This window comes from Alligator mississippiensis, chromosome 10 (genome assembly GCF_030867095.1).
Source record: "Alligator mississippiensis isolate rAllMis1 chromosome 10, rAllMis1, whole genome shotgun sequence".
Taxonomy (NCBI): domain Eukaryota; kingdom Metazoa; phylum Chordata; order Crocodylia; family Alligatoridae; genus Alligator; species Alligator mississippiensis.
The window spans coordinates 18473874-18496928 of NC_081833.1; the positions used below are offsets into that span (position 1 = coordinate 18473874).

Below are 23055 nucleotides of genomic sequence, written 5' to 3' on the forward strand. Positions count from 1 at the left end.
GCCATTTTGCCCATAGGATATAATGGGGAAGGTTGAAACAGCCTATAACTTTGTCATTTCTGGCCTGATTCACATGAAACTTGCAGGAATGGTAGCCCCTTCTGAAATCATGAAGCCTGCCAAGTTTCAAGGAGATAGGTGCAAGGAGTTTGGTGAACTACTGCAGGCCTGGCTGCTAGCCCCTGCTGCGGCCACAAAGATAGGTGCAGGGGGGTTCTGGGGCCCTACACCTCTAGCTGCTGACAGGCAAAACTCATGACACGGGTGCTTGTGCAACTGCTGCCTCTCATCAGGCAGCAGGATTGAAGATCCTCCATCACTTGCCATCACAGACTTGGGGGTAATAATTGACCACGGTGTGAACTTGAGCCGCCAGTGCGATGCTGTAGCCAGCAGGGCCAACAATATACCGGCATGCATCAACTGATGCATCTCCAGCAAAACCATTGCAAAGAAGTGATTCTCCTGCTCTACTTGGCTCTACTTGGCATTGGTGAGACTGCAACTGTAGTATTATGTCCAGTTCTGGGCTCCACACCTTAACAAGGATATGGTAAAGCTTGAGAGAGTCCAGAGAAGGGCTAGCCATATGATCAGAGACTTGCACAGCAAGCCAAATGAGAAAAGGCTGAGGGACCTGGGACTATTCAGTTTGAAAAAGAGAAGGCTGAAAGGGAACTTGGTAGCAGCTTACTGCTACATCAGAAGTGTACATCTAGGGCTCAGTGAACAACTGTTCACCGGGGCACCCTTGGGGAAAGTTAGAAGTAATGGTCACAAACTCCTAGAAGATCGTTTCAGGCTCAACATTAGGAAAAACTACTTCACAACTAGGGTGTCCAGACTGTAGAATAAGTTCCCTCCAGAGGTGGTGCGATCACCTACCCTGGAAATCTTCAAGCGGAGACTAGACAGTCACCTTGCTGGGGTCACCTGATCCCCAGCTGTCTTTCCTGCTTGGTGCAGGGGGCTGGCTTTGCTGGAGATGCATCAATTGATGCGTGCCGGGGTATTGTTGGCCCTGCTGGCTACAGCATCGCACTGCTGGCTCATGTTCATAATGTGGTCAATCATTACCCCCAGGTCTATGGTGGCAAGTGATGGGGGATCTTCAGTCCTGCTGCCTGATGAGAGGCAGCAGTTGCACAAGCACCCATGTCACGAGTTTTATCTGTCAGCAGCTAGGGATGCAGAGCCCCAGAACCCCTACACCGATCTCCTTGACAGCTGGCAGGCTTCATGGCCTCAGCAGGGGCTAGCAGGCCTGCAGCTTTCACCCTGCTGCGCCTTAAGACACACACAGTGTCACCCATGTCATGAGTCTTGCTTGTCCACAGCTTGAGATGCAGTTTTCCCCAAACCCCTGCACTGATCTTGAAACTTGGCAGGCTTTGTGGCCTCAGCAGGGCCTAGCATTTCTGCAGTTTTGACCTCACTGTGGCTTAACACACACATGTGACACAAGTTTTGCTTTCAAGACTTTGGGGTGAAGTTTTCCTGAACCCCTGCACCTATCTCCTTGAAACTTGGCAGGCTTCGTGCCCTCAGAAGGGGATACCATTCCTGCATATTTCATCCACATCAGGCCAGAAATGACAAAGTTGTAGGTTTTTTTGGCCTTCTCCATTATATCCTAAGGGCAAAACATCGGAACAGGGTCGAAACGGCAAAACTGTTTCGACTGGACAGAACGGAACGGAACGGAACGGAACGGAACAGCTATTTCAAATTGAAACAAAATTCAAAATGGAGCGCTGTTCCGTCGAAACACAAGTGGAAACAGAATGGCGCAGTTTCGCACAGCCCTAGTATGTAACTCTGTAATATAACAAATAATAAAGCAACAGTTTAAATATTTATTTTGTATTTTCCCAGGATCCATTTTTAACTTTCATTTAGATAGATGGTTTTTTTTCTAATAGTCATAAGCAAATATCATTCTTTATATTGTATGCAGATCTTAATTACAACTATCTTTCCCCATAAAAGCTAGGATTCCAGGGTGAATGCAAAATTTCCAAAATACTTCCATAAACATTTGCTAGGCCCTTTCATTTTAAACAGTCAGGAGACTCTTATTTCATCCAACAGGCATAAAACTGATTTTGTATTTTCTATCTTATAAACACACTTTCTAAACATTTTCATTGGTGGAAAGATGCATTACATAATAAGTCATAATGTGACCCAGTGGCAAACCAAATATATGGGAAAACATTAACTGTTCTAAACCTTATACAGCAAACTGGATAAAAACTTTTGCAAAGCAAACAGTACAAAGTCAAATTTAACTTTTACTGGTCCCAGCCTACAGGCTTGCTTATTTCAGTTACTGGATTACATCCTTCAGAAAAGAACAAGTGAAACCAAATTACTAATCCGAAAGAGACCTACCACAAAGCAAGCAGAAAGAACCAAGAAAAAAATTGAATCAAAGACGAGCAGTTGTCTCTCAGATATGGTGAGTTCTCTATTATTTATGTATTTGCCTTGTATATCTGGTCAATATTTAACAATCAAGCATGGTGGTAGGGAAGAGGGAGAAAATGAATGAAGATCTGCTCATTTGCATGCCCACATAAAACTCAATATTTCAGTTATTAATAACCTCTGGTTTTGTCCCCAAACACTCAAGAAAGCAAACATATTTGTTGCCTTTAGCAACCTAATTTCTAAATTCTATTATCATATTTTCAGGGATATGTAGACAGCACAGAATGTTATTTCATTATTCAGGTCAAAGTATTTGCAAAAGTAATATCAAGAAACAAAAGTAAATACTTTCAAGCCCTGAATACCTGCTCCTGACAGACATAAACATAAGGAAAAAACTTACAGGGAAAGTGGGAAATATCCCTCTAATTTAAAGAAACTTTAAGGCATTAATTTTAGCATTTCAAGAAATGCATCCTTATTTAAATCCTCCAACAATAAGAAACTTATTATTTATTTGTAGCAATTCTAAACACTCAAAGATAATATAGCAAGGCCATAAAGACTATATCACAAATCTGTTTTCTATATTCTAGGTTCTGTACCAGAAACTGTTTCAAATTATTTGTGTACTGGGAATTGGTGGAAGCTTCTCATTTGGCTTCCAAATTTCTATGATCACCTATGCTTCTGTGGTAAGACAGCATCCTCTATGGCACAGCTCACATTAAGACTATATTTGGGGGTCAGGCCAGCATTCAAGCTAGTTAGCCCCAGTGTGCAGCAAGCTACTCAAGAGGACAGATGCCTCTCTGCCTGGCACCTTATTCTAACCTCAGTCTTCATTTCCTGACTTGCCAGCTCCTGACTCCCTGGGTTTGTTGCTCCACCAGTCTGGACCTCCACTCCTGGTTCCTAGCCTTGTCTGCTCTTGATCCCCTGGCTTGTGACTCCCTAGTCAAGCCTGACTGCCCGAATCCTGGGTGTTCCCTGACAAGTCCTGCTTTGGGACAGTCTTCAAGGCAACTTAAAATTCTGTTCCTAATTCTTCCTGTCCTTATTATGTCCTGAGCAGTTTGTACAGCCCTGTGGGAGGGTATTTAAGCAAAATCAATACAGGACAACAGGCAGTTTTAAAAGAACAGGAGATTAGCTGCAAAAAGCTTTTACTCAAATATGCAGACACATGATTTGGCTATTCTTAATATGTAACTATATATCCCTTACCAATTTCCCTAAGGAAGACTATTGAGAGTATGAGTGCAATTGGTTCAAAGTAGGCTATAATATTTACTAGGAAATTTAAAATATAAGGAAAATACCCAAGGATCAGTAACTGGTAGTGAAAATCTCTCTCCACCATTTTTTTTCTCTTCAGCACATCAAGAAATTCATCAATGAGACCTGGCAGGAACGATACCACTCTTTCATTGATGAGCAAAGCCTCACATTACTGTGGTCATCCATTGTCTCTGCTATTAGCATTGGGGGGCTCTTGGGAACCATCAGTTCAAGATCCCTGTCCACAAAATATGGAAAGTCTGTATCCAGTAAAAAGCATTTTAAGAACTGTTCTATATGACAGGATAGAAAATTCTGGGTGATTTGGAGAAAACAGTCCCTATGGAAGGGAAGAAAAGTCAATGTTCCTAGATATGCAGCCATTATTTCATCCTATCTACCCCATTAACTTCATTTTATATATTTCAAAGACAGTTCTCTCTGTCCATGTGTTCAGTCCATTATACTGATTAATGTCTTTGATGATAAGTAAATTAAAAATGAGAGAGGTTGTGAACTTAGTTCTTGTGCTCTGTACACTCATACAAGAAACTAGATTTTGATTAATCTTAGGGGTGCAACAGCAGGTCAGTCAGCTTCTTGAAGGGAATACTTTGTGTTGTTTGACTTTCCATCATATCAGTCAACTCAAGAAAGGCACTGACTTGCTTGCTCTAAAGGGGCTCCTGATTAATCCTCCCTGACCCAAAGGGTTACAAGGATAATTTTAAAAAATGGAGAACATCCTAAATGTATTGGCAAGAACATTATTGTCCATTAATAAAAAATATACAGAGGGATCCTTAGTATCTGTATAACTCAACTGAGTTTATTATACTTGCCTTTATTTGATAATCTTAATTTGTACACATGAAATGACCAAGGGGAAATTATTTACACATCATAGGCAGTCACCCACTTTTGGGCCTGTAACTTTTCAAACACCAAAATGGGAAGAGTCCAGTCTCACAAATTGTAAAGATCTATCCCTGCAGTGTAACACAGGAACTATCTATTGTTCTGGACTTCTGCCCTTTTTACAGTGGAAAACAGAACAAGAAATTTTAAAAAATTGAAATATATTTACTGTGTACACTGCTTTGAAGATTAACAGATTTTTATGAGATGGAAGATAAGATGATTCTTGTGAGCTTTCTAGTTTAAAAAAAATGCATATGCAGAGATAAAATACACAGGACTCAAAATATAAATAAGCTGCAAAAAGAAAAAAAAAGAGACATCCCAAAAAATAAAAAATTCTAGAAGGCAGAAGACTTTTATGGATCCTACTTTACTCACAAAGAGGTTATATAATCTTATTTAACCTTAACACTTCTCTGGCAATGCAATCTAAGCAACAGTGCTTGAAGTAGCCACCCACGCCCCATACAAACATAGCTGCTCTAAATACTTTTTGGATATCATTGATAGCTTGCTTGCTACTAGAATGATAGCACAGCAAATTTACCTTGTGTCAAACTTGATTCAACATGACTTTGCAGCTACAGGATAGTCCAGATATAGCAGCAAGAGATTCAACCAGTTAGGTGCACTTGGTTCTCTGACAAAGCAGAGCTACTGAGCCAGTATGACATGAAACAGAGGTTATATGGAACTCCAGGGCTTTAGCTGATTTCAAATGAAGTCTAATACATATATTTACATCAAACTTATGGGACAGGATTTTTGCTTAGATTTCCTGTATTTTAAGATTTTGGGAAGATGACTTCTGAGGTAAAAGTTCAGTATTGTGTTTAGAAACCATTTAAAATGTGCCTGCATCACCATCCTAAAAATAAGAAAAACAGACCTCCCACGTTAAGGATGACTATGCGTAAATTTGAGAAAGTATCTAATTAAAATCTTTTCTTCTCTCATTGACAGTATGGGCCACATGATATTTTCCCCCCAGGGGATATTAAACTCCCAGTAGCTTGTTTTCCTTCCATTGTTGAATTTTTATGAATTCTTGAGGGGGCAAAGAATTCATGGGATTTCTACAAGTCAGATTTGGTAGTCCTTCTGTAAAGAGAGGAGTCATGCCCCCAAGGTAATTAAACACCACAAGGAAAAATTACCCAGTCTTCTTTTTTGGACTGACACTGGCATAAGGAATTAAGTCAGCCTGCCACGCTGAAGCTGCTGGCATTGTTCTTTGTCCTCTGAGAAGGCATAAGAAAAGGAGCTGGAGGAGCCACAAAAAAATGAAAGGCAAAAAAAGATAAAAAAGAATTACAGGTCATCAAAGCAGTATAATTCTAGGACTGCTGCCTTTTGCTGACCAACACCAACATAAATGGAGATGAAACACAAAATGATTGAAGCAAGTATGAAGATCATAAGTCATCAAGAATCCTGGCAAAACCCAATCTCAGGATCCAGTGCTCAGAATCTTTTGTTTTGAAATAAGGAAAATTGACACATTCAAATGCTAGTAGAGGATACAGGTTGTTTAACTGAAGTGTGCACAAAAGATGGAGGCAGGGCAGTTGAGAAGAAAATAAGCAACCTCTAAATGAGGTCCTTCATCAGCTGTGATCAGAAAGAGCTGTTGAGTACAGCATGGATGGGTATGCAGGGATAGTGCAGGCTCGCCTTGCTGAAACTAAAATCTCAAAACTAAAGTCTAAAGAGTTTCCACCAGATGAACAGATTCACAAGCGGGTAAATCTAATCTGTTGGGAAGTGTATCTTGGAAGAAATTTTCTTGCAAAACTTGTACTGCAGCCCATACTTTACTACTTGAGTAACTCCTAGAAAACAATGAAAATTCACTTTAAGCTTCTATCACACTAAGTTTGGTCACAATTTAAGAAATATAAAAACAGCCTACTAACTACTAGGTCTCCTTTGCAAATTTTGGATTCAGTGTCAAGACATCATTTTTCAGTATATTCAGGGATAAAAAGAGGACACTATAAGAAAGCAACAGAGGTGGTGTTCCTGATTTCATAGAAGTCTCTTGTGTGCTGTTACAGAAAGAAATGCCTAATATACAATAAATAACCTGACCATGATAGCAGCTGCAATTCTCATGGGCTTCAGTAAGATGGCAAAATCCTTTGAGATGATTTTGATTGGACGTTTCCTTTGTGGTTTTAATTCAGGTAGGCTATGTATAACTTCTATATATATACAATAGGTGAGATGCCCTAGATTTGCAAAACTAAACCATATGACAGGATCGATATCCCCTTGTGACAAAATGAATGAGTTAACTACATTTTTATAGGGGGTCAGGAGGCAACTGATATCCATACGTTATGGAATAAAGTAATTAAGAAAGAGAAAGAAGAAATACAGTTGACTGTTTAAGAACATTTAGCATTTAATATTCTAGATGTAGAGAAAACACTTTGACATACTATGAACTTCAAAGGAATTAGGTAATACAATTTACAATAAAAAGCTTTTGATCGTCTTTCTTTTAACATTCATTTAAATATGGGGTCATAGGACTATTATAGTTTTCAGATTATAAACTGACCCTACATATAAGTGGAGGAAACATTTTCAGGTTCAACTGCAGGGAAAACAGCTACTCCCACCCCTGATCAAGATATATATAGATAGCTACAGAGAAAGTCCTTGAACTGTTATTACCCTTACAGTATCCCAGAGAAGAACCAAATAACCAAGAAAAGAACCCAAAGTATTAAATGTACTAAAAATACTAAACAGAAGCTGCCCAGAAAAAAATACTGCAAGATTGTAAGGGCCCAGATTATAAATCAATCCTGCATATATAGTAAATTCTATGTGATTCTTCTATGTGAAACAAACTTTGTCTCTTCCGCTGTTTCAAGGCCTGGGTTGCTGTTTACAGGGCCAGTTCCTGGGAGAAATTTCCCCTAAGCAGCTCCGTGGATATATAAACACCAGTCTCACTGTCTTTGTAACCATGGGAAAATTCTTAGGGCAAATGACAGGACTAAGGTAAGAGTAAGGTATCTATTTTCATTTAAATGTCTAGGTTTTCTATTATTATATTCATTACCACCCCCTCCAGTTTAATTTGGCCTTCCTGTTTATCCAGCAAAGAATATTGGATAAATCTCACTTCTTTCTGAATCATTTGGGATGGCTGGAGTGTTGTTATAGCTGTGTCGGTGCTGGAAACATATAAAAAGCATGGATGGGTTCTTTTGATGATATCTTTTACTGGACCAACTCTATAGTTGGGAAGAGATGTTGAACAAGCTTTAGGGCACAAAGTGCCATTCTTCAGGTTTTGCTTGTTTGGAAAGGACATTTTAGTTCTTACGTCAACATGTATTCTCCAGGGAACTTCTAGGAACTGAATCCTTGTGGCCATTATTGACAACGCTCACTGGAATTGCAGCATTAGTGCAGCTTGTCACTCTCCCATTTTTGCCTGAGTCTCCACTTGAACTTCTGATGCAAAAGGGAGATACAGAAGGCTGCTTGAAAGGTAACACAGACACCTTTGCTTTGCTCTTTGCTTCCACCCTCCTCTCTTCCCCTCCATAGCTACTATCTAATTTATCATGCTTGAATCTTGAAAGAAAAAAAAAGGGGACAGATTTCACTCAATTTTTTAAAGAAATGAAATAGAGTTTGGGTGCTGCACTCTCCTGATAATGCTATCAAGCCAATTCAGAACAAGAGCAGGGGTGGGTAAAATATGACCCATGGGCAGCATTCAGCCCACCAACTGATTGGATCCGGCCCCTGGATGCTCCCATGGCACACCAGATGGGGCCAAGTCCCACCCATTCCTGCCCCGGGCATCCTGCACTGTGCTCCCACCCATGCCTGCCAGCCCTGGCCCCAGCCCCACCCAGTGCACACAGTTTCCTGGCGGTGCTACTCCTGGTGCAGCTGCCTAGGTACTGCTCAGCTGCCCCCACCTCTGGTGGCTCCTCCTCCTGCCCCTGCTATGCCACTCCAGGCAGGGGCAAAGCTGCAGCTGGGCAGCTCTTGCTTGAGCAGGGGGGGGGCTCCACTTAGAGCTCCCAGCCTGCTTTCCACCCACTCTGCCCACCTGGTGCAATGAGCAACCACCTGTGGGCAGCTGAGAGGGTGAAAGGCAGCCAGGAGCTAGAGCCCCACATGCTGGGGCAGGAGCCACCTGGCTGAAGCTCCCCCCCCTGCCTGAAGCAGCACAGCAAGGGCAGGAAGAGGAGAAGGAGGAGGAATTGCTGGGGGCAGCTGCAGCCACACCATAAGCAACCCCATCAAGAAGCTGCACATGCTGTCCAGGGCCAAGACCATCCAGCAAGTATAGGGTGGGAGTGCAGCACAGCCTCCCCTAGACGGAAGCGAGCAGCGGTTGGCCATATGCGGAGCACTGCAGGGGCAGCCATAGGCCCGATGCAGGGGGTGGGGAGGGGGGCGGGCCAAACCTGCACCTGTACCTACACCTGTGCCACCCAGGTGAGCTCTGTTGCACATGCCCCCTGCCCGCGTCCTCCTGCGCCCCACCTTCCAGCTAGCGCCCAAGATCTAGCTTGTGAACATCACCTCCACACACATGTACACCCATCTCCCCATACACACACCTCCCACACTCCTCCACACACACAATATACAAGAGTAAGTCTTTATTTTGAGCTATTATGCAATCACCTCTACATACACTGCTCAAAAAAATATATAAATCAGAACAATTTTTTAAATAAAATTAAAATATGTTATAGTAGATGTTTGATTTTTAGCATATACTTTGTTTTTATCTATAATTTATTAAATTATATCTTTTTAAATATTTTGCGTGCAGCTCTTGATAGCTCACCAAACCTTGTTAAGTGGCCCTCCAATAATTACCCTGAGTTACAGTGTAAGCTGATGTTCTTAAGCTTAGTTGACATTGCCTCTTCACTGTTATTCTAAGATATAAATAACTTCTATTAATGCCAACCTGAATAGTGCTGATAGAAAAGCAATGATGTAAAATGGAACCTTATTACTCATCAGATCTGATTCATGTATATTCTCAGAGGGATATTATATTTAATGCTAGGAAGGTAAGTGTTCATCTATCTAAAATACCTGCAAAGCTAATAGAAAGTATCTACAATCAATTGAAAGGTGAATGAACATTTATTTTTAATACTTCCATAATCTTTTAATTTACAAATATTTTATCTTGTACAACCATATTATTGCTTTCCAGATAGCCAAAATATGCTAAATAAATTAAGGCAACAAGTACAGAGAAAGGCAAAAATTACATGTGAGCAAGCAAAGAATTTAAAGATTTTTTTTTTAAATATGGAGAAGTAAAAAAGAAGAATGGAAGTAAAAATGTCCTTTCAGACAGCAAACTGGCAAAGAAAGTGCTCTGATATCAGAAGTGGAAAGACTGTAAAAGAGATTGGCGAAAATGTCAATGTTAAATGAATAGATGGTGCATAGCAGGGAGTGGAAAGAAGTCGGAGTTCCAGGTTTCTCCTAAAAAGGTCACTGACACAAACAGCACCTAATAGGGAGCAAAATTAATGTTTATCTTCACATGATATGTTGCTATGTAGATGGCAGATAAATACACATACTGGACATCAATTCATTTAAACAAACACGGATGAAAGGGATCTGTTTTTAGAAATGTTTATGGAGCAATCCAATGAGGTAACAATGGGAACTTACTGGTGAACTAAGCAAGAGCCATATGGAATAGTAGTGCTGTGCCAGGCTTCAGACAGAGCTTCGGATCCGGAGAAGCTTCGGACTCTTCGGGGTCCAAAGCAGCACATCCGTGTGGAAGCGCTGCCTCATTCTTTTTCCCGAAGTGGTTCAGAGCCACCTCGGAGATCCGGTGATAGGGTATAATGGGGAAACAATAAAATATCTATAACTTTGTTGTTTTATGTCCGATTTGGATGAAATTTTCAGGGATGGTAGACCCTGCAGAGAGAATGAAGCCTACCAAGAAGATCAGTGCAGGGGTTTGGGAGGAACTGTACCCCAAATTCTTGAAAGGAAAACTCATGTCACATCTAGGCGTTACAACATAGTGGGGTGAAAAACTGCAGGGCTGGTAGCTCTTGCTGAGGCCACAAAGCCTGCCAAGTTTCATGAAGATCGGTGCAGGGGTTTGGGGGGAACTGCCCCTCAAGCTGTGGACAAGCAAAACTGGTGCCATGGGTGCTGTGGGACTGTCTGACTGTGTCGGTCTTGGGGCGGGGAGGGGAGACACTACTGCAGGCCTGGCTGCTAAACTACTGTGTTCCCAGTTACCAATCAATCAATCAATCATGATTCACTCAGGGACCAGGGACTCAGGGACCAGCTCAATACGCAGGACCTAGCTACTACATAATGACTTAACGAGCATCAGTTAGCACCTACAAAACCAGGCTAAGGAGAGGAAAGACTCAATACAGACAATCAAGGGCCCCAAGACAGACACAGTCTTGGCACAAGTTTTACCTGTCAGCAGCTAGGGGTGCAGGACCCCAGAACCCCTCTGCACCGATCCCCTTCACAGCTGGCAGGCGTTACAGCAAGGGCCACCATCCCTGCAGCTGTCACCCCGCTGTGCCTTAACATACACAGTGTCACCCATGTCACAAGTTTTGCTTGTCCGCAGCTTGAGGTGCAGTTCCCCCCAAACCCCTGCACCTATCTCCTTGAAACTTGGCAGGCTTTGTGGCCTCAGTAAGAGCTACCAGCCCTGCAGTTTTGACCCCCCTGTGGTGTAACACACAGCCCTGACATGAGTTTGGCTTTCAAGAATTTGGGGTGTTCCCCCCAAATCCCTATATCGATCTTCTTGAAACCTGGTAGGTTTCATGCTCTCAGCAGAGGCTACCATCCCTGCAAGATTCATCAAAATTGGACAAAAAACAACAAAGTTATAGATATTTCATTGATTCTCCCTTATACCCTACGGCCGGATCTCCGAGGCGGCTCCAAAGCTTCGGAGCCGCTTCGGCCAGATCGAGGCGGAAACCTGGTCCGGAGCTCCCGATCGGATCACAGCCATCCGAAGCAGCCAGATCCGAAGCCAGATCAGATTGCTGCCGACTCGCACAGGCCTACGGAATAGGTAAAAAAAAAAACAAAAACAAAAAAAAACAAACACAAAGATGTTTGTAAAGAATGGCAATTAGGAAAAGATTTAAAGTGTTGAAAAGTACAGTTTAGCAACAACAATAAAAAAATGTTTAAGCGGGGATCACTAGCATCTCCAGGTATAAGTATGGTATAAATATCAAGAATGGAGGGCTTCTGTTTGTTTTGCTTTTTTGTTTGTTTCTTTGTTTTTTTATCAGTGATTATAAAGATGTTACTATTGTTAAAATGTCACTATACAAGGAAATCCAAAAATTACATCCCATCCCTGTATTTACACAATAGGAAATATCTGCAATAACATTTGACTGGTTTCATTTTCACTAGAAAAAACAGAATGAAATTCGAATTTTTAATTTTAAAAAAAAGGAAAACTGCCATACTGCAGGCCAAATTCCAGGTTAAGTCTAGAGTAAATCCAGCTTACTTCTTCCAGTTCTTCTGCATATAGGCTACCCCATTTTAAACAACCTCATGCATTAAGTACAATGGGCATAAGAGAATTTACATTAGTGAAAGGAGCAGCAATTATACATCATTTCTGAACCTTGCTTACTTGCTCCCCCTTTGAGACCATTACACACTGTGAAACTCAAAACCAATTAAATGCAAGTTTCACTCTGCTTGGATAAGGACAGAAGGTACATATAAACTGGTTTAACTGATCAGAAGCTGGTTTAACTCTGTAACAGAAAAGGAGCTCAGTGCACATAAACCAGTTTCAAAATGGCTGAAACTGGTTTAAGATAAACCTGATTAAATGTAGTATCATCCTGGTTCAAGTTAAATCACAGTCCCCCAGTATACTTTCCAGCCCTGCATTGGGCTGTGCTGTCTCCTCCAGAGAGGAAGGCTGGCCCCACCCCTCTGCTCCCTAGTTGTAGCAGTGAGGGCTGGCTGACAAGGGGGTGGGGGGCAAGCCCAGCTAGGGATGCACGCCAGTCTATAGGGGAGGGATTGCCCCCCTCCCCAGCAAACCCTGGCCTGGGTCTGGAGCCAGAGAGGGGAGTTAAACACCCCTTTCCCCATTCAAACTTACTGCCGGCTGCAACTGTGGACTACAAATCCCAGGGGCACCTGGAAGCAGAAAAAGGAAGTGATGAGCAACCCTGCAGAGTCCTGCTGCTGTAATTCTGGAATGCAAATCCCACCAACCTCTGAGCAGCAGGAAGAGGAAGTGAACACACAGCCAGAGAGTTGTGCTTTAGTGACCCCTGGCTTCCAGCCTGAGCCACTGCAAGCATGTGGCTGCATTACCTGAATCAAAAGGAAATGTCTGTTCACTTCTGTTTCAATGTAATCTGTGCAGTTTAAACTAAGCTGCAAAGACTGAATTGATTTAGCTTCAGGCTTTTTGACTATCTGTACTTAGCCCTACACATAGTTATTTAATTTGGCCTCTTTGCTAGATGAATTTATGGGCTTGGATGTCTGATATCTTTGCACTGGTATAATCAGCCTTCATGCTAGTGTAAACACCAAACAGATATCTGACGTACAGGCCAGCACCAATGAACTTACTGGAATGCAGTAAAGAATTACCCTGAGAAACTCAGGGTGAGATGCACTGGTATAAGTGTCATATGTCCACAGCTATCCTAAAATGGCTATATGCAATAGGCAAGCAGACTATTATAAGCCCTCACTGATATTCAAGCTGCCCTAAGTTCCAGATCCCACTGTCCATTACATCAATTTTCAAAAATAATATGCTTTACACTAGTGTAAATATATAGTGTGTCCAGGCCCAAAGAGCATCTAAACTTGTATTAAATGCTCATCAAGGAGGTTATGTACAGAGTAGCTTTGAACTTAACTTAAATCTACTAATATCCATCCTCCTCTTAGGTTCTTTTCTTGCATCTCTTCCAGCCACTGCTGACTAGATTATACCGTTTAGACTCTCAGGGCGCGTCCACACGACCCAGCACGTGCCTCTTGCCCCTCCTCAGACCCCTTTGAGGTGGGGCAACAGGCATGTGCGGGAACGAAAAAATGCAGCACGGGGAGAAAATGTGACCCCTGGATATCCAGGGGTCTAAAAAAAGTGACGTATAAAAAAAGCGGGACAGGATATAGTCCCTGACCATTCCCTGAGGCTCTATGGAGGACCCAGCCTCCATTTGACACTCTGGCTACCAAAAACAATAGAATTCAGTTTAACAAGGAGAAATGCAAAGTGCTGCACCTAGGGAGGAAAAATGTCCAGCACACCTACTGCCTAGGGAATGACCTGCTTGGTAGCACGGAAGCAGAAAGGGATCTTGGAGTCCTAGTGGACTCCAAGATGAATATGAGTCGTCAGTATGATGAAGCCATCAGAAAAGCTAACTGCACTTTATCATGCAACAGCAGATGCATGACAAACAGAACCAAAGATGTGATACTTCCCCTCTATCAGGCGCTGGTCAGACTGCAGTTGGAGTACTGCATGCAGTTTTGGGCACCGCACTTCAAGAGGGATGTGGATAACCTGGAGAGGGTTCAGAGAAGGGCCACTTGTATGGTTAAGGGCTTGGAGGCCAAGCCCTACAAGGAGAGACTGGGGCACCTGGACATCTTCAGCCTCTGCAAGAGAAGGTTGAGAGGCGACCTTGTGGCTGCCTATAAATTCATCATGGGGGTGCAGAAGGGAATTGGTGAGGCTCTACTCACCAAGGCGCCCATGGGGGGTCACAAGAAATAATGGCCATAAGCTAGCAGAGAGCAGATTTAGACTGGACATTAGGAGGAACTTCTTCACAGTTAGAATGGCCAAAATCTGGAATGGGCTCCCAGGGAGGTGGTGCTCTCCCCTACCCTGGAGGTCTTCAAGAGGAGGTTAGATGGGCATCTGGCTGGGGACATCTAGACCCAGCACTCTTTCCTGCCTATGCAGGGGGTCAGACTCAATGATCTATTGAGGTCCTTTCCGACCCTAACATCTATGAATCTATGGTTGGCCCCTCGCCCTGGTGCTGAAACACACAGCTGGCCAGGCCACTTTCAGCACCAGGGCTCCGGTGCCAGAGAGTAAGGGGTCCAGGGGCTGGAGGAGGGGAGAAGGGACTGTGGGGGGGACCTCCGCTGACCCCGCCCACTTCCCCAGCCCCCCGACTCCTGCCAGCCCCCCCCAGGCCCCAACCACTGACATGGCTGACCCCTCCCCCAGAGGCTCCCTCCCCCTGCCAGGGCCGGCCCCTCCCCCCACCAGCCCCCCTGAGGACCCCGACCCCTGCTGGAGCCAGTCCCTCCCCCTGCCAGCCCCCTGGAGGCCCCCAACCCCACTGGGGCCAGCCCCTCCCCCCACCAGCCCCCCCAAAGCCCCTTACTTCTGCCAAGGCTGGCCCCTCCCTCTGCCAGCCCCCTGACCCCTGCTGGGGCCAGCCCCTCCCCCCGCCAGCCTCCTGAAGGCCCCTGATCCATGCCCTGGCTGGCCCCATTCCCCCAACCCCCTAGGCCCCCCTGATCCCTGCCCCCCCACCCCCTAGTTTAAAAAAAACAAACTAAAAACACCCCAGCACTTACCGGCAGCTCCAAATGCTGTATGGCTGACTGGGGCCCCACCTGCACAGTGCGGGGCAGGCTGACAGCCCCAACAGCCCCAGCCCAGGCCCTCCACTGTCCTGTGCTGCCTGGGGGGCTCTGCCAGGAGGCCCTGGAGCCCCCCACCCCTGCATCTAAGGTAAGCAGAGGCTTTTTTTCCCCATTTTTTTCCGTTCTTTTTCTGGGTTTTTTTTAAGTCATGGTGCCTGCGGTTGTGGAAGTAGCCTTTGAGGCCTGTGGGTGCAAGCTGGGGGGTGGGGCTGGGTGGGGCACCCATCGCAGGGTCTGGGGGAGTTGGGGGTGGGGCAGCCATCGGGGGGGCTGCAGCAGCTGGTGGGGGATGGGGCCAGGTGAGGCAGCAATTGGGGGGCTGGGGTGGGGCTTGTGGGCCTTGCAGGGGGGGGTGGTAGCCCCTGTGGGGGCCATTTGGCCCCCACTGGGGGGCTGTACCCCTTGTGTGGGGGATGAACCTCCTGTTGGGGGGCCGAGCCCTTTGTGTGGGGGATGAATCCCCTTTTGGGGAGCCAAACCCCTTTTGGGGAGCCAAACCCTTGTGTGGGGGATGAACCCCCTGTTGGGGGGGGTGTAGCCCTTGTGTGGGGGCTGAACCATCTGTTGAGGGGCTGAACCCCTTCTGTAGGGGGGCCATAGCCATTGTGTGGGGGGCCAACCCCTTGTGTGGGGGACATTGCCCCGTGGGAGGGCAGCAAAATATGTATTCATGAATTCATGAAACCTGTAATTTATTATAATAAGAGACTTGATTTAACACTGTAGATGTATCAATAAAACATTGTCCAACTGATCACTGTCTCTGTCTCACTCTCTCTCTCTTTTTATAGTGGTCTTTTGTTTTACTTGTGGAGGAACATGGATTTGGGGGAATTTTTGAGAGTGACTTTGGGATTTTTTTTAATCAGGGATTTTTCACGTTTCCAGTAGGGAACACCACAATTCCTGCTAGGGAGGCCAGTGGCAGGACCCTGCTTGCTCAGAGCTGGCACCTTGGACTCATCTGGCTGGAGGCCAAATGAGGCCAGGAGGACATGCTTTGACAGTTCAAAGCAGGCAACCACACCCAGAACATCTTCCGGGTGATAGCTGCCCAGATGGCCAGGCAGGAGGCACAAATAGCAGTAGTGCTGCACAAAGGCCAACCCCGCAGCCACAGTCCACTGGCAGCTGGCCCAGAGGGGCAGATGCCTCTACTGGCTCTGCAGTCCCCATCCGAGTCTGGCAGGTGCACAGCAGGTCACAGCCAGGCAGCAGCCCCCACTGCCAGACTGTTGCGGTGGGTAAAGGGTACAGGGCACTCTCAGGGTTGCTTCAGCAGTCCAGCTGGCACAAGGAGTAGTGTCCCCAGGTACCAACTGGCTGGGCCCCAGAATCTCTTGAGAGCTAGTAGCCCTGAGCTGCTTGCCAGGGCGGCTTTTTATACTGCTGGGGCCAGGACAGGGCAGCTTTTTATACTGCTGGGGACAGTACAGATGCTGGCCCCGGGCTGTAGCTCCCCCTGGCTGAAGGTTCAGGAGGAGCCAGGCAAGCTTATTTTTCCCCAAGTGGCACAATTTGCTCCACAACTAAGTACATGCCTAAGCACCTGTGCTGAAGCAAAAAGCCCTGGCTCAAATTTGCACCACTTCTCTTTGAGCTGCTGCAAGCACACGTGCTTGCATGTGAGGACGTGCCCTTAGATTCACTGAACCACACTCAAAATTCATGTGATTATATATGTGAAAGAGGGTGAAAATCTAATAAAGCTGAGTTTAAGCTCTTATTAACTTTGATCGCTTTACATTTATTTCAATTCACATCTTAATTTGGGCCAGTAAGAGAGTATTAAAAGCATTAGCTATTTCTTCTCATAACAACCACTGCAAATAGAGGTCATAAAAGTTACTGAAGACAGCAGTATCTGCTTGGCTTCCACCCTGGCCACCAAGGAGTACAATCTGTAATCCAAAAAGGCCAGTGTTTCTTCTTCTTTTCTTTACCTCCCACAGAAGTCAAATAGTCCTAGAAACCCACAGCCCCTGGAAATAGAGGAGGGTCTATAAGGTCCAAAAGGCTGCCAAAAACAGATTGATAAACACATGAATTAGTGGGCTAATTTTGTTGTTTCACTTTTGTGCATTTTTCCTTTACAGCTGCCAAGCAGCTCTGGGGCAAAGAGGATCGTCAAGCAGAGATTGACAGCATGCTGAAGGAGCAGGCTGCAATGAAAAATACCAAACTCATGACTGTCTTGGAACTCTTGAAAGACCGATCCTTGAGATGGCAATTTTACCTAATGATCATCATGGGAGTTACATTACAGCTCAGTGGCATCAATGCAGTTAAGTATTCCTCTCATTCTAAACTACATCATAAAGCATCACTTAGAGCCATCATGCTGTAATATCAATATGTAACATATTGCAATCAACATAAAAATTAGGGGATATCACATTGCTTAAAAACTTTGAAAAGGTTAATGCAGCCAAAGCCCTCATAACAGCAACAGATTTATCCACAAAGCAGAAGACAAGCATGCGGGCATGGAAAACAGACTACTGCTTTTCTTTTTCTCCCAGCCCCTCTCCCAACCCAAACTTCTCATTAACCCAGCTGACAGAAGTCCATTATAGCCGTCAGAATTGATACACGCTTGGCAGTCAGAATATAAAACAAATTTGAAAAGCAAGAAAACTCTAAAACTGAAAGAGGATATTTTTAGAAACAATGTGTAATTGATATCTGCAACTCAGTATCATAAAACATAATTTAGTCCAAAAGAGTTCAGGAGGACTGAAAAAAAAGTAGTTGGCATGTACATAGATACTAGACTATCCACAGTTATATTCAGTATATACATTTTTAATTTATGATCCTGCTTCAAGACACAAGGCAAGCAAATAAGGATTTGTTTACAGAGGCAGCATTTTCCATATTACGCTTTTGTCCAAGAAGTGCTGTGGAACGCCTATTCTAAAATAATTGTGTCCATGCATCTGGCTTTTACCAATTTCACTCTGAATCAATGTATACATACAGCACTGACCTGTCTAAATAAGCACTTGCTAATCTGAGCAGGTACCCCCAGAGCTATACCGCTGCTGGGCTCTCTGCATTGTGCGACACTTCTGTCATTACACTCTGGAACACCCACTACAAACCACAGAAATTCCACATGCCATAATCCTGCCAGTATTTAAAGACATGTCCAGCAACCTCTATATCAGCGTTTCCCAATCAGCGTGCCTTCAGGCACGTCCACATGTGCCGCAGCATTTTGGGCTGTAACCACGCCCCCCACCTGCTGCTGCTGCGGACACAGACAGGGAGTGTGGCTCCAGACCAAAATGCCATCCAGCCCCTACCCCATCCCCGCCTTGCTCCGTGTCCGGTGTGCCATGGTGCTCTTTTATTTAGGTAAGTGTACCATGGGGCAAAAAAGGTTGAAAAACGCTGCTCTATACGATATGATCACACATCCAACAAGCTTTGACTTTGGAAACAGGTGCTGCAGTGCTATACTAATTTGGTGAGAGGAGGTAGAAATGGAGCAGCTGTTTGCAGATACACTTGCTCTGGAAAAGTTTCACTTGGTCTAGTGGTGCTCCTGTGATCAAGAAATTAGCACCAACTGGTGGAAAATGATAGCAATGGGATCTTCGGGGGATGGCACCAGCAGTGGCAGCAGAATCTCAGAATGATAAATACCCCTTTCTAAGAGATGTATGCAGTAATTGCCCAGGGCTGCACCAGCAGTGTACCAACAAAAGAACACTCCTGCATCTAAGTACATGGTTACAGCCAGCTGGAAGCTCACCACTGTCAATTGTCCCAGTCCACAGTTAACCAATTTGTTTTTGGCAGAGCAACAGTTGAATTTACTGTAATGGAGACATGCATTGCCCTGAAAGAGCAGATACCACAAGTCATAAACCTGGGCAATGTGCAGGAAGTTACTGATGGATTTGCACTATTGGAGAGTTACTAAATTGTACTGAGGTCACTGATGGGATCTATGTGCACAGTCCTAAATGTCCAATCCAGGCTTTATTGTCCATAAACAGAAAGAAGTATTTCTCCATGGTATTCCAAAGCCTGGCTGATTGCCATGGTAGGTCACCAATATTAATATGGACTGGTTTGAAAGAGCCCATCATGCTCAAATCTTTTAGAACTCATGTGTTTTCTTTATTCATGGTAGACTGTTGCTATTTCTCATTTTCATAAAATTATATAATCATAGAAAACTAGGATTGGAAGGGACCTCAGGAGGTCATCCAGTCCAACCTTCTGCTCTAAGCAGGACCATCCCCTATTAGATCATCCCAGCCAAGGTTTTGTCTAGCCAGGTCTTAAAAACCTCCAAGGATGGAGAGTCCACAGCCTCTCTGGGTAACATGTTCCAGCGTTTTACTACCCTCCGAGTGAGAAAGTTCTTCCTAATATCTAACCTAAACTTTCTTTTCTGCAACTAGAGACCATTGCTCCTTGTTCTGTCATCTGTCACCACTGAGAACAGTCTAGTTTCATCCCCTATGGAAGTACCCTTCAGGTGGTTGACGCCTGCTATTAAATTTTACTTTTACTCTGTACAAGTCAGGTTACTCTCCACCTCCCTGAGTTATGAAACCTTTTATTTCATAAGCGAATGGGCTTATTCAGCTATACTTTGAGGACTAGGGGACAACAATACAACATGCTTTTGGAAAGTAAAAAAATAAGATGACATTGCCTCAAGAGTCTGGAGTTTGCCAAGATCCTGGCTTTTGGGGAAACTCTCCTTCTCCAAGTCCTGGTTGATCTCTAAGATCATACTCTCTTTGTTGGCACCCAGCAACATACTAGGGTTCAAAGGTGGACCTCCTAGAAAAAAAAAGATTTTTTTTCAGAGTAAGGTAGTCACCTGGACACTGCCTCCAGTCCTGTTTCAAACTTTTGCAGTGTTGAGTTGGATCATTTCCCCTCATAATCACTTGCTTTGTGGTATGCTTATATATGCACATTTCAATGGCGGTTAGGAAAGTAGACAATAAGAAGTCATGACCTCTGCATAGCTTCACACAGATGCATGAAGCATAGCTTCTATAAAGCTCCTAATACCAACATTAAAGAAGAAAGGACATGCAACTCCAGAAATGTGTAATCACAAACAGGGCTCTCCTGGCTATACCCAGGAGGTGACATCAGGTAAACATGACTGCAAAGAAATGGAGATAACACAGGTAAACAGATATATTAGACCTTGCATGAAGCAATACACTGTGGGACTACAGAGGGAGGAGACTGCCAAGTTAGTATGAGATACAGATGCAGTCGCTATACCTTACTCCACACTACCTCATCCTCAAATAAACTTAATCCACTCTGAAAGCAAACTATGCAGTTGGCTACAACTGGTTAGATAATTCACAAGAATCAGGCAGTGTGGATGCAAGACTTTTTAATTTAAAAGAGCAGGCCTGGGAAGCGTAGAAAGTCTTAAGACAAGCGATTTAGAAAAAAAATTACTCTGGACAGTTTATGCTGTACGTGTCAAATTAGTGTCTCACGCTGTGACAGGGGGCAAGCTCGGAGCCAAGTCTCAAGTCAGCCCGCCCACCTGCCTATGGGGCAGTCCGCTCAGTCTCACCTGCCACATCTTTGTTGTAACAATGAACTGGTGGTAAATGCGGGAGGCTGCCTATTTTATGCCCTGATGCCAGCGGGCATTATCCATGGCTCCATACTGTTCCTACACCGTGGCCCATGCCTTGCAGATGGCATCCAGTATGCCACTATGCTCCCGGCCTAAAGCCAGGCCAACTTAGTCCTTCGTCAGGTCTCATTCACTCACACTCATCCCAACCCCCTCTCGCTGGGGCCTCTTGCACTCCACCCTCTCTCACAGGGTCTCTTGCTCACCGCACGATACTATGCCTCTTTCACTCTGCCCTGCTTCCTTGAGCGGCCCCATAAGCCATCAGGCGTATCCGAGTCACACCTCAGCTGGTGACACGCAGTCTCTTGAGCCACTCCCACGACCCGCACCTGGGTAGTGGCCAGCCAGTTCACCGAATGGAGGGCCAGCTCCACCCTAGCCCCTCACCGGGCTTCTCACACACAGAAACTTGATTTTATGGGGTTGGCCCATGTGCTGCCCTTCTGGCTGTCCCACAGCCCTACTCAGCATACCCTGTGAGGCTGCCTTTCAGACCAACCCTCAGTCCTACTCTACCCCTGTCAGGGCCTCCACTACTCCCTCTCTCTAGGGCTCCATGACTGCCCCCTCTCTGGGCCTACACAACTATCCCCTCCCTGGGGCCTCTTTCACCCCTGCGGGTTCAGGTGGCCGCAGCCAAGCCTGGCCCCACTCCTTTCCTGGGGTATTATATGCCCTGGGGCTCAGGTGGCCACAGCCATGCCTGGCCCCCTTACCCACAGTGTTGTGGGGGCTGAGGTTGTTAAGGCACCCCGACCTGCCTTTCAGCAGGGAGGTGGGCAGTCCTGGTATTTGAGTGGGGCTGCCGCACCACCAGCAGTGCCACCGGGTCTCCCTTCCCCGGCAGGGCACAGCTTTTGGTCATGTTCAGGACCAGGAGCCTCCAAACCATCCCCATAGCTCCTGCCTTTACCGCCAGGATGTTCCACGCCGCAAGGAAGCCAGATGGTGCTGCTCCCTTGACTGCAAGCGGCTAACTGCTGTCTCTGCCTGGCTGACCTTTGTTTGTAAATGGCCGCCTTCATCAGGCACCAGTCAGCTGCCTGCTTCAGCCCTTGAAGTGGCGGGCACCAAAGGTTCACTGTCACACACACCTTCTCCTGAAAAATCTGTTATTGGTCACTCTCAGGGAAAGGATATCAGACTAACTAGGCCACTTAGCTGATCCAGTATAGGATTTCAGTGTTTCTACATAATCTTTTTGGGCACGTCCAGATATGTGCGGACATTTGGTTCCCCAGGGACAAGCAGCAACAGTGCACCTTGCACCATCGCTACTTGTCCCCAGGGAATGCCCATGCTACACGTGCTTTCACACATGGCAAGTTGCCCCAGATGGGGTAGGGGGGCTGGGGCCAGCAGCCTTACCTGGGGTCCTGTGGGGGCCTTCCCAGGCCTGCAGTTGCAGTAATTCTGCCACGCAAAGCCTGGCCAGCAGCCACAGCATGGCTCTGGGTGGCCCGGCTCCACTTTTCAGCAGAGCCTGCTGCCTGAGCGTGCATTACTCTGGGTTCATTTTTCCATGGTTTTTTGACCCCTGGATATCCAGGGGTCAAAAAAAAACCTGCAGAAAAAAATGAAGCAGCACACACACAGGCAGCGTGGCCTTGCAGTGCAAAGAAAACGAGACTGTGTGGTATGTGGCACTGCAAACATGTTTGTGGTGCCACATACTGTATGACCACGCTCATCTGGATGCACCCTGAGACCACTACAGACTCTGCATTTAAATACAATATTCCCTCAGAGCCTCTCCCTGTGAATTCCATCATTTCCACAATGCGCTAGCATTCCTTCCCTGCAGGAGAAGTAGCAAGAACATCCAAAGCTATCTGAAATACATCCAGCCCTAAATGGCTATAGCCATATTTTTGATATTGTTAACAACATAAGGGTTTTTTTTCCATCTGAAGCCGGAGAAATTGAACAAGATCTTCTGCTATTGTAAATCAATTCATGTTAATCAATTCCAATGAAGCTTCAACAATTTACATAGAGGACCTAGCTCATAGTGTTTCTCAAAACAGCCAGCCTTGTACCTATAACATTTAGCAAGGGTATTATAGTACACTTCTGCAGCTGAATAT

The 23055-nt window shown here is 45.2% G+C and overlaps 1 protein-coding gene and 1 long non-coding RNA gene across 3 annotated transcripts in view; one reads left to right on the forward strand and one right to left on the reverse strand.

The window, feature by feature from the left end:
* Positions 1–10558, reverse strand: part of LOC132243544 (uncharacterized) — a 14446-nt gene extending 3888 nt beyond the window's left edge. Inside the window, exon 1 of the long non-coding RNA XR_009455152.1 lies at positions 10324–10558. This is a non-coding gene — a long non-coding RNA (uncharacterized LOC132243544). The remainder of the gene's footprint in view (positions 1–10323) is intronic.
* The window catches only part of LOC106738448 (solute carrier family 2, facilitated glucose transporter member 9), a 28087-nt gene continuing 6199 nt past the window's right edge, over positions 1168–23055 (forward strand). Inside the window, exons 1-6 of one of the 2 annotated variants that reach the window (XM_059713504.1) lie at positions 1168–2461; positions 3030–3128; positions 3812–6821; positions 7521–7650; positions 7998–8146; positions 17424–17611. In XM_059713504.1, the coding sequence (XP_059569487.1) occupies positions 6728–6821; positions 7521–7650; positions 7998–8146; positions 17424–17611 (561 nt within the window). In that variant the 5' untranslated portion in view covers positions 1168–2461; positions 3030–3128; positions 3812–6727. Of the gene's footprint in view, positions 2462–3029; positions 3129–3811; positions 6822–7520; positions 7651–7997; positions 8147–17423; positions 17612–23055 lie in introns of those variants that run through there. The other variant, XM_059713505.1, reaches the window with a different exon arrangement.